Genomic DNA, 11235 nt, shown 5'->3' on the forward strand with positions numbered 1-11235 from the left:
TACCCCTGACCAGAGATGCCTTTTAAAGTAGATGGGATGGGGCCCAACATGAATAATACTTAAGGTTCCCCAGGATGTTCCAATCTGGATCCATCATTGAGCATCAAGGCTCTGAATCCTCCCGTTCCTGAGGGCTGAGATCTGGGCTGAGGGTGAGGGCTCTCCTCTGCGTGGGGATGGATCAGGGCTGGTCTGTGACCTGCAGGGGATGTCGGGTCCAGCTGAGGTGCCCGCTGCTGCTGTGTACGTGAGGGCCTCACCAGGAGGGGAGCGAGATCTGAAGAAAGGGTGGAAAACTCACCTGTTAGACTCTGTGTGGGAGTTTACTGTCCTGAGCCCCTCCTGGGACAGTGGGCAACAGAGGACCGTCTGTTCCACATGCTGAGGGCTTCCCTGTGTGTGTGGTTGTGACTCAGGGAGGGGGTGTGTTGATTCCAAGCATTAAACAGCCTGTTTTCAACTTTCAAGGTCAACCTCTAAAGACTCACGTTGCCTGAGGAAGAAACTCAGAAGAGGAGGGAGAGGAAAGAAAAGGAGTCAGGAATGGCTCTTTCTCAGGTAAAGTCATATTATACCTCAGTAGTGCTTGAAAAGAAAAAGAAAGCGTGAGGTGTGTTGGGCTCACCTCCTCTAGATGGTACTCAACCCAGGCTTCACATTGATTTGAGTAAGGCATCTTTATATGCTTTATACCCCTGACCAGAGATGCCTTTTAAAGTAGATGGGATGGGGCCCAACATGAATAATACTTAAGGTTCCCCAGGATGTTCCAATCTGGATCCATCATTGAGCATCAAGGCTCTGAATCCTCCCGTTCCTGAGGGCTGAGATCTGGGCTGAGGGTGAGGGCTCTCCTCTGCGTGGGGATGGATCAGGGCTGGTCTGTGACCTGCAGGGGATGTCGGGTCCAGCTGAGGTGCCCGCTGCTGCTGTGTACGTGAGGGCCTCACCAGGAGGGGAGCGAGATCTGAAGAAAGGGTGGAAAACTCCCTTGTTGGACTCCGTGTGGGAGTTGACTGTCCTGAGTCCCTCCTGGGACAGTGGGCAGCAGAGGACTGTCTGTTCCACATGCTGAGGTCTTCTCTGTGTGTGTGGTTGTGACTCAGGAAGGGGGTGTGTCGATTCTAAGCATTAAACAGCCTGTTTCCAACTTCGAAGATCGACCTCTAAAGCCTCACATGGTCTGAGGAAGAAGCCCATAAGAAAAGGAGGAAGAGGAAAGAGAAGGAGTAAGAAATGGCTCTTTCTCAGGTGAAGTCATGTTCTCAGTTGATTCTTCAGTGTATCCATCCTGAAATTCCCTTCTTGGGACACGCTAATCTTCTGTGACTCTGAGGTGTTGTTCCTGACACCTGTGCATTCATCCTTACCTAGTGCCTTCCCTCAGTACATGTTTATAATTGTTATATCTTCTTGGAGAATTGACCCTTTTATGATTACGTAATGTCCTTTGTCTCTTATGTCAGTTTTTCTGTTTACTTTGTCTGATATTGTGCAGTCACTCTTGCTGTCTGTGGGATAGAATGTCTTTTTCCTTCCTTTTGCTGTTTGCTTTTCCTGTCCTTAGATTTGTCTTTCGCTCTAGCTCTCTGCTTTCCTCCTGTTACTTCCGCTAGTGGTCCCTGCTCAGGCACACTGTACAGTGGTGAAAGGCAGGAGACCTGGCCAGCCCCCTTCACTCCACTGTAACTTCAGAGGGAATGCATCAGCCATTTCCTTCTGGTCATGACATTGGTGAAATGTTCTTTCTTAATAACAATATATTTTTCCATATTCCTTTTTGTTATGTTTTATAATTCTCCAAGAAACTTTTTACTTTACCATTGTGATAATTTTATTCTTAATCTGTTAAAATAATGTATAATAGTAATAACTTTTCTAATTAAAAAAATTTTTTTTTCTAATTTTGAATCAATGTTTTATTAGTGGAAAAACAAAGAAACTCTTTTTGGCTTTTGTTAATGCCTATCTGTATAAATTCAAATGGACAGATTTATATTTATATTTTTGAATATAGTTATTGAAATTGGAGTTAAAGTAGTCTTGTTTTTTTTTTAATGTCTGTACTATTTTCTTTTTTAGTAGCCTGCTATAGAATCGTGTTGAGGAACTCAGTTTAGTACAGTTTGTACATTTTCATTTCTGTAAGAATATCCTGAAATACACGTGAATAAATATGATAATGAAAAAATAGTCTGAAAATCTGTCAGGAGACCACTCTCATTTCAGTTAATTTATCGTTGACATGTGTGCATACGTGCATGGATGCGCAAGTCCATGGTTTAGATAAAAGACATCATGATTTTAAATCTATAGATATCTTTTTGCAGTTCATATTATATCTTTAATATATTCCCTGGCCTTGAATTTTTTCTACAGTATCATGTTCATGGTTTAAATAGTAATAAGATTACTAACATTTTGTGTGTATGTGTGCGTGTACACGTATATAATGAACTTTTAGGCTGTTCCATGTTGTTTACCTTGAACTTCTCTAAAGTTTTCTCAGGTAATCGTCTGTCAATGAAGTTTTAATGTTCTGTGCGTTACTTAACTCCTTGATTTTTAAGCTTCCGTTCCAGAGCCCAGCCATGGTGTAGCCCAACCAAGTTCATGTGCTTACTGTATGATTCCTTAGATTCCTGAACTCAGTCGAGTTTTTCAGAGTGTCTCTGACACAGTTTTCTCCTCTGTAAGTTGGGGAAAGATCTTTCTTTAATGAGCTTTGATGTTGCTAACAAGTTAATACATGTAAAACATTGAGAGTAATGCATAGCATATAGGAAGCGTTCATATAATGTTACTCTTTGCTGCTGTTATCATCATCATAATTGGAGGTTTTGAGCTTTCTTTATAAAGCCACTGTGGACTCTGTCACCTCTGAAGACACCACTCATGCTCCTCTACATCCAGGAGGATGATTATCCCTCAGTGTGTAGAACGTAATATCTAACACTTCCACATGGACAACACGGTGTTGAATTTTTATTTGTATATATTTCATGTATTGCCCAAAAGAATGAGAAGGGTAAATCTATTTGAAGGATATTGTAATCTCTATGACAAAGCATAAGAAATTAAAATTAGACACCCAATTAGCTTCAAATACCTTTCCATGGATCTGTCAGAATACATACTTCAACCTAATTGATCTTTTACCTCTACTCATTTTGTATGGAAATAAGAACTCTCCTCATGTCCTCTTGGTGAAATGTTTTTTTATTTAAGGGACAGTTGACATTGAATGATGTGGTCATCGAATTCTCTCCAGAAGAGTGGGAATGCCTGGACCCTGCTCAGAGGGCCTTGTACAGGGACGTGATGCTGGAGACCTACAGGAACCTGATCTCTGTGGGTGAGGATAACTTCCCTCCAAAAGTCGGGAGGGTGTCTTTGCATTTTCCCTTGTTTGCCTTTTGGAATCCCCTGCCTTGCTTAACTGAGCTCAAAGCCATGTTGACTGAGGCATGAAAAGCTTCTTGATTTAGCATCAGGAGTTCAAACATGCCCTTTCTTCAGATGATATGGCCACTTCGCAGTACAGCAGGAGTTTTTTAAGTGATTAAGTGTGTCTAATGCCCAAGCGGAAACTTTTAAAATATTTCATTCTCTGTGCTCTACCCCTGTGCTTTTGATTCAGTAGATGTCTGCATATTTCATTGTTCCCTCTGCATTGAGAAGGAGGCAAGCGGAGGATGAATTTGTGAAATATGTTTCCAGACCCACCGTAGCATTAGTAGTGTTTGGGAAACTCTACCGAATGGGAGAGTTGTTTGCGAAAACAGAAATCTATTCGTTGTCAAGTCTGAGAGGAAATATTTCTTCTCCCTTAGTTATCACTCGCTCCCTCAACATGTAAAATGTATTCTTTCCCCCTCCAGTGGTGCGGGAGCTCCACCAAAGACAAAGGCAAAGTCTTTATCATGGTATACTGCACTCGGCTATCTGGCCCCTGTGAACTTGTTGCTGCTTGATTTTGAGGAGTGTGAACAGGGTTGTTTTAAAGGGGTCTGTTGCTCCCTCAGCTCTCCTTTTGGACTTGATTCCCTTGGATGCTCAATTCTCAGTCCATATAGATCAGAGCTGATGCCTCCAGACTCCAGCCCCTGAGCCTTTCTGGGTTCCACCCCCATCTTGTGTTCTTTGAAGACCTAATCAGAAGATGGGAAAACACTGGCTGCTCGTTCATTCCATCTGGCACCTCAGAACCTGCAAGGAGCTGTCTCAAGCCCTGTCTGCTTGTTTTGCTACCTCAGCCATTTACTCCTTTGACTAATATCTCCACATTCTGCTACCAGAGTTTGGTAACAGCTGTTCTACTCTAAGTTGCTCTTAGTATGCCTCTTTTTTAAATTTTACTTTATTTTTATTTATTTATTTTATTGTTGGCTGCACTGGGTCTTCATTGTGGCGCGCAGGCTTCTCTAGTTGTGGCGGGCGGGCTCCAGAGCTCACGGGCTCAGTTGAGGCAGCGCTTGGGCTTATTTGCCTCTTGACATGTGGGATCTTAGTTCCCCGACCAGGGAGCGAACCCGCGTCCCTTGCAATGGAAGGCGAATTCTTAACCACTGGACCACCAGGGAAGTCCCAGCATGCCTCTTTTTTAAAAAGTATATTTCGCATATAAATGGGATCATTCAGTATTATTCTTTCTCTGAATAATTTTACTGAGTATATACCCTTATTGTCCATCTGTGCTGTTAAAAATAGCAGGATTTTTTTCTTCTTTATGTGTAAATGAAATTGCATTCTGTGTATCTCCCAGATTTGTTCCCCATCCATCTGTTGGATAGTTAGGTTGTTTCAATGCCTGGGCAGTTGTGATTACTGCTGTTCTGAATGTGGGAGTGCAGGTATTTTTTTTTTAATTATGTATTTTATTTATTTATTTTTGGCTGCGTTGGGTCTTTGTTGCTGTGCGCGGGCTTTCTCTAGTTGCGGTGAGCGGGGGCTACTCTTCGTTGTGGTGCGCGGGCTTCTCATTGCGGTGGCTTCTCTTGCTGCGGAGCACGGGCTCTAGGTGTGCGGGCTTCAGTAGTTGTGGCTCACGGGCTGTAGAGCGCAGGCTCGGTAGTTGCGGCACACGGGCTTAGTTGCTCCACGGCATATGGAATCTTCCCAGACCAGGGCTCGAACCCGTGTCCCCTGAATTGGCAGGCAGATTCTTAACCACTGCGGCACCAGGGAAGCCCAAAGTGTAGGTATCTTTTAAGACAGTGATTTCATTTTGTTTGATATTTTCCCAATAATGTAATTGCTGCATTATATTATAGTTTTTTTACAGTATTCTGGGAAGCTTTTATACTTTTCAGTTTCTTTGTATCTGTATGTTTTTGTATGGAAGAAACTCTCTTTTTGATGGCCTTATTGTAGTTTTTCCTTTAGGTTTCGGCTAAGAACATTCTTTCACATCTCCTGGGATATTATATATGTACTTTGTGATTATATGCATAGAAATGGGGCCTATGGAATATTCAATTTGATACCTTTTGTAGCAAATAATGTAATAAATGTAAACCTGCTTTATTGCTTCAGTGTCCCATTCTCTCTCTTTTTAAATCCCTTTTGTTTTGGCCCCATACCCAGAGTATAATTTCCACAGTTAAAAATGGAATCATATTGGGAACTCCCTGGTGGTCCAGTGGTTAGGACTCGGCTCTTTTCACTGCCGTGGGCTCAGGTTTGATCCCTTTTTGGGGAACTAAGAATCCAGCAAGCTGCGTGGCATGGCCAAAAAAAAAGTAATAGTGTTATGTTACTTGTTGGGCCAATTCTTCTTTTCTCTTTTTTTTCTTTAATCAATTTTTAAATTAATTTTTAAAATTTAGTTTAATCTTTTTCTTTTTGTAAATTTATTTATTTATTTAGTTTTGGCTGCGTTGGGTCTTCATTGCAGCGTGCAGGCTTTCTCTCATTGCAGTGGCTTCTCTTGTTGAGGAGCATGGGCTCTAGGCATGCGGACTTCAGTAGTTGTGTCGTGCGGGCTCAGTAGCTGGGGCTCACGGGCTCTAGAGCGCAGTCTCAGTAGTTGTGGCACACGGGCTTAGTTGCTCGACGGCATGTGGGATCTTCCCGGACCAGGGCACGAACCCGTGTCTCCTGCATCGGCAGGCGGACTCTCAACCACTGCGCCACCAGGGAAGCCCATTACTGGTCTTTCTTTACATGGTCTCTCTCTCTCTCTCTTTTTTTGTATTATTTATTTATTTATTTATTTATTTTTGGCCACACCCCGTAGCATGTGGGATCTTAGTTCCCTGACCTGAGATGGAACCCCCACCCCCTGCTTTGGAAGCGCAGTGTCTTAACCACTGGACCCCCAGGGAAGTCCGTTTACATTGTCTCTTGATGTGGATGGAATCACTGTCGTTGGTCACGTATTTAAGTTGTTCTCTTGATCTCCCCAGTTTCCGCAGCACTTCATCATCTATCCCTCCACCTTCCTCATTACTCACACTGTAAAAATGATTCCCTTTCATCCATTGAAAAACTTTTTCAGTAGATGACCTAAATCAATATGTGCAGCCATGATGACTCAGAAACCATTTCCAGCAGGGATGCTTGAATAACAGTATTAGTTACATAGCTCACTTCTTCTTGCATCTCCCTTAAGATTTCCTTTTTAAACTTCTGGTATTTGTATGTTTACTGTTAGTTGGTATGTGCTTTGTGGTCATAGTGGAAAATACCCCTTTTTGAGACCTAATGTAAGTTTTTTCATTTGAATGTTTTTGTCACAGTGTTTGAAACGACGCTACGCTGAACTTAATTTGAATTACGTGTAATCACTCTTTCTGTAATGAAGAATCATATTCTTTACTGTTCTTCAAAAATTTAACATCATGGTTGAAAAGTTTCATAACTCTGTTTGATAAAAGTGTTACTTTTGTTTAATATCATATATTCAATGTGAAACATTTATTCATGCAGTGTAATGAATAGGAAATGTATGGTTCTTTATATCTTGTAGATATTTCTCATATACACGTGATAAGGAAATTACAACTAAAATCAAACATTGATAAAGGAGGAGTATTCCAAACAGTGATTTTGGGAAGACATGAAATCCAGGAAATCAAACCTTTTTACCTCTCGGAAATACAGGAGAATATGTTTGACTTTGGATTTCAGTGGAGACATGATGAAAGAAATTACAGAAATATCCCTACATCCCATAACCAAAATGTCACTGATAGAAGAAGTCAACATGGTGGAAGGGATTTGGGAAACAGCCATATTGGAAATAGACTTGTGTTAAGCCTTCAGGATGAACTGCATATGTTTAAAAGTAAACAGAAAATTGATGATTTTCATAAAGCTAATAAGAGTATCAGCAGTACTTCCTCATTTTCACCAGTTGAAGGAATTTCTCCTCCTGTCCAAACCAACATTTCTAATATATATTTTATGCATCCTTCAATACTGACACAAGACCAGAGCCCACACAGGGAAATACCTTACAAATGTAATGAGTATGGCAAAACGTTTCATCAGGGCTCAAATCTCAGGAGTCATCAGAGAATCCATATAGGAGAGAAATTACATAAATGTGATGTATGTGACAAGGTCTTTAGCCGAAATTCAGATCTTGTAATTCATCAAAGAATTCATACTGGAGAGAAACCTTACAAATGTAATGAGTGTGGCAAGGTCTTTAGTACAAAAGGAAAGCTTTCAGTTCATCAGAGAATTCATACAGGAGAGAAACCTTACAAATGTAATGAGTGTGGTAAAACCTTTAATCAGAGCTCAATCCTCACTCGACATCGGATAATCCATACAGGAGAGAAATTACATAAATGTGATGTATGTGACAAGGTCTTTAGTCAAAATTCAGACCTTGTAATCCATCAAAGAGTTCATACTGGAGAGAAACCTTATGAATGTAATGAGTGTGGCAAGGTCTTTAGTCAGAAAAGAAAGCTTTCAGTTCATCAGAGAATTCATACTGGAGAGAAACCTTACAAATGTAATGACTGTGGTAAAACCTTTAATCAGAGCTCAACCCTCAGTCGACATCGGATGATCCATACAGGAGAGAAATTACATAAATGTGATGTGTGTGCCAAGGTCTTCAGTCAAAATCCAGACTTTGTAACTCATCAGAGAATTCATACTGTGGAGAACCCTTAAAAATGTAGTGTCTGTGGGAAAATCTTTCTTCCTCAGGTGTCAGTAGGCATGACATAATCCATAGAGTAGCAAAACCATATAAATATGATGTATGTGACAGAGTCTTTCATCGAAATGCAGTCCTTGGACTTCATCAGGAAATTCATACTAGAGAGAAACCTTACAAATGTAATGAGTGTGTCACAGTCTTTAGTCAAAACACAAACCTTGCAAGTCATCCAACAATTCATACTAGAGAGAAACCTTACAAATGTAATGAGTGTGGCTAAAACCTCTCATCAGGGCTCATACCTCAGTAGGCATCAGATAATCCATACAGGAGAGAAATTGCATGATGTATGTGGCAAGGTCTTTGGTTAAAATTCATACCCTGCAATTCATCGGAGAATTCGTACTGAAGAGAAACCTTACAAACGTAATGTGTGTGGCAAAACTTTTCATCATGGCTTAACTCTCTGGCGTCATCACATAATCCATACAGAATCCAAACCATATAAGTGTGATGTGTGTGGCAGAGTCTTTAATCGAAATGCAGTCCTTGCACTTCTTCAGAGAATTCTTACTGGAGAGAAACCTTACAGATGTCATGAGTGTGGCAAGGTCTTTTGTGAGAAGACAACCCTTACAAGGCATCAAGAAATTCATATTGCAGAGAAACCTTACAAATGTAATGCGTGTGCCAAGGTCTTTAGTCAAAAACCCCAACTACGAATTCACTGGAAAATACATAATGGAGCAAATTACAAGAGTAATGACTGTGGCAAAGTGTTTAGTCAAAATGCAAACCTTGTATGTCATCAGAGAATTCATTATGGTGAGAAGGCTTACAAATGCAATGAGTGTGGCAAGGTCTTTCGTCAGAGTTCAACCCTTTCAAGTTTTCGGAGAATTCATAATGGTGAGCAGTCTTACACATGTAATGAGCATGTCAAATTCTTCAGTGTGCTTTCAAGCCTGACTTAATGCCATCAGGCAGTCCATATTGGTGAGAGACTTTAATAATGTAGTGATGTGACAAGGCTTTTAGCAGGTGTCCCCATCTTATGCTTTATTAGAAATTTCATTCCTGATTGAAACCAGTAATTGTAATGATTGTGGCCTGGCCTTTTGACAAGGAATGTATTCACCAAAGAATTCATTCTGGAGATTACCTCATGAATGTATGAATGCGAAAAACCTTCACTTGGGGCTCACATCCTACTAATCATCAGGCAGTCCATACTGAACAGAACATTACAGCATTACTCTACCTTGGGAATGCTATTTTTTTAAACACTCCTTAATACCTGCTCCCCATTCTTGAGTATGCAGTATATGAATGTATTTTTTCGTGTTCTTTTATGTGTCTAAATAAACGTCATGGTATGCACCTTGATTTAGATGAAGAGAAACTAGGAAAATAGTAAGCATATACAAAATAGAAAAATTTAAAAATCATGCAGTATCACATTTGTCCTTTATTGTGCTCAGTGAAATAATTTTTAGGGCTCTATGTTCATGAGTTTTCTTTTCAAAATGAACCACATACAATGGGGACATTTTTGTTTGGTGGATAAACTAGAAATTTCATGTATTCACCCTTAAGACATATTTTTGTTGTTTCTGGTTTGCACTTGTGACCATTCATTGGAATAGGGTGGAACCCCACACAGAATTTGGTTTGGTTATTGAGACTGATATTTATATTGAAGTGTTATGAGAATGTTTGTTATATAATTCAGCTTTCTATGGGAAGGGTGGAGACTTCCAAGGTGTTCAGAAAATGGTTTAAGAGAACAGGGACTGGTCAGTGGCTTCATGTGTTAAGGAGATCACTTGATGAGATTTGAACTTTCAGTTTGTATCAAAGGAGGGAGTCCTCAGGGTTTTGTTTTTTTTTTTTTTTAATTAGTTTGCCCACATAGGTAGAATAGGAAGAGGTTGTCCTGCTGCCCAAAGCTGTCAGTAGTCAAACGTCATAAAATGGATTCAGACTGTTTAACAAAACAGTGAATGTTTACTCTTGAAACTCCTGATTTCTTGATTAGGAAGCAATACAGTTTTCTTCATGCTAATAATTTATTACATTTCTTTACCTGCGGCACATGTATGTTCCATTGTGCAATATGGTTTTTGAAAATGCTTGTAAAACACTGTTTAAATAAATTGCCCAAGATGTTTTTACCCTAGGTTAATAAAAATTAATGTTTGGACAAGGAATTATATTCAGTCTCCTGGCATAAACCATAATGGAAAAGAATATAAAAAAGTGTATATATGTGTATAACTGAGTCACTTTGCTGTACAGCAGAAACTAACAGAACATTGTAAATCAACTATACTTCAGTAAAAAAATTAATGTTTGGAAATGTTTACCAGGTAATATATGTAAGCAATTTTTTAGAAGAGCAGTTATCCATAGGGTATCAAAATTTTATTCTGCAGTGTTTTTACTAAATGTCTTGTTTAGTTTTATAATTTTACCTTGAAACCAGTGATTACCTTTGAGCTAATATTTGTACAGGTGTGAAGTTTAAATGGAGTTTTTTCCCCCATGTGAACATGTTATTGATTACTACCAGTTTTTGAAAATCCTTCGTTCATTGAATTGCCTTGGTACCTTAGTCAAAAATCTGTTGGAAGTACAGTGGCCCTTGAACAGTGTGGTGAGTTAGAGGTGTTGAGTCCCGAGTAGTCAAAAATCCACGTATAACTTAATATTGTCCCTCCATATCCGTGGTTCTGCATCCTTGGATTCAACTGAGTTGTGACCTTGTAGTACTGTGATAGTGTGTTTTGGGAAACATGCACGTATAAGTGAATCCACACAGCTTAAACCCGTGTTGTTCAAGGGTACACTGTACTCCTGTAGGACTGTTTCTGGTTTCCTCATTCTGTTCTTTTGGTCTGTGTGTCTGTCACTCGACAAATCCCACACAATCTTGATTATTGTCACTGTATTATAAATCTTGTTATCGTGTGGAGTGATTCCAACCACTTCAGTATTTTTCTGATATATCAGCTTTTCTATTTCTTTTGCCTTTCCATATTTATTTTAGAAAAATCTTGTTTGTATCTTCAAAAATTTTGTTTGGAAATGTGTTAAACCTGTATGTCAATTTG

At 39.8% G+C, this 11235-nt stretch overlaps 1 protein-coding gene across 1 annotated transcript; it reads left to right on the forward strand.

Annotated features, from left to right (window-relative positions):
- The first annotated feature begins 898 nt into the window (after positions 1-898).
- LOC112067305 (zinc finger protein 836-like) lies at positions 899-8133 on the forward strand. The gene is made up of 3 exons (XM_028478272.1): positions 899-1057; positions 3229-3355; positions 6971-8133. Exons 1-3 carry the CDS (start codon positions 899-901, stop codon positions 8131-8133), a joined length of 1449 nt encoding a protein of 482 aa, XP_028334073.1.
- Positions 8134-11235: the final 3102 nt, after the last annotated feature.

This window comes from Physeter macrocephalus, chromosome 17 (genome assembly GCF_002837175.3).
Source record: "Physeter macrocephalus isolate SW-GA chromosome 17, ASM283717v5, whole genome shotgun sequence".
Classification (NCBI taxonomy): Eukaryota; Metazoa; Chordata; class Mammalia; order Artiodactyla; family Physeteridae; genus Physeter; species Physeter macrocephalus.

What these genes read in the sequence shown, in the direction of transcription:
- LOC112067305 (XM_028478272.1), top strand. Translation starts at nt 899, where the DNA reads ATGTCGGGTCCAGCTGAGGTGCCCGCTGCTGCTGTGTACGTGAGGGCC. An exon ending in ACAGTGGGCAGCAGAGGACT is followed by an intron (nt 1,058 to 3,228) that starts GTCTGTTCCACA and finishes TTTTTATTTAAG; the next exon opens with GGACAGTTGACATTGAATGA. An exon ending in CAGGAACCTGATCTCTGTGG is followed by an intron (nt 3,356 to 6,970) that starts GTGAGGATAACT and finishes TATATCTTGTAG; the next exon opens with ATATTTCTCATATACACGTG.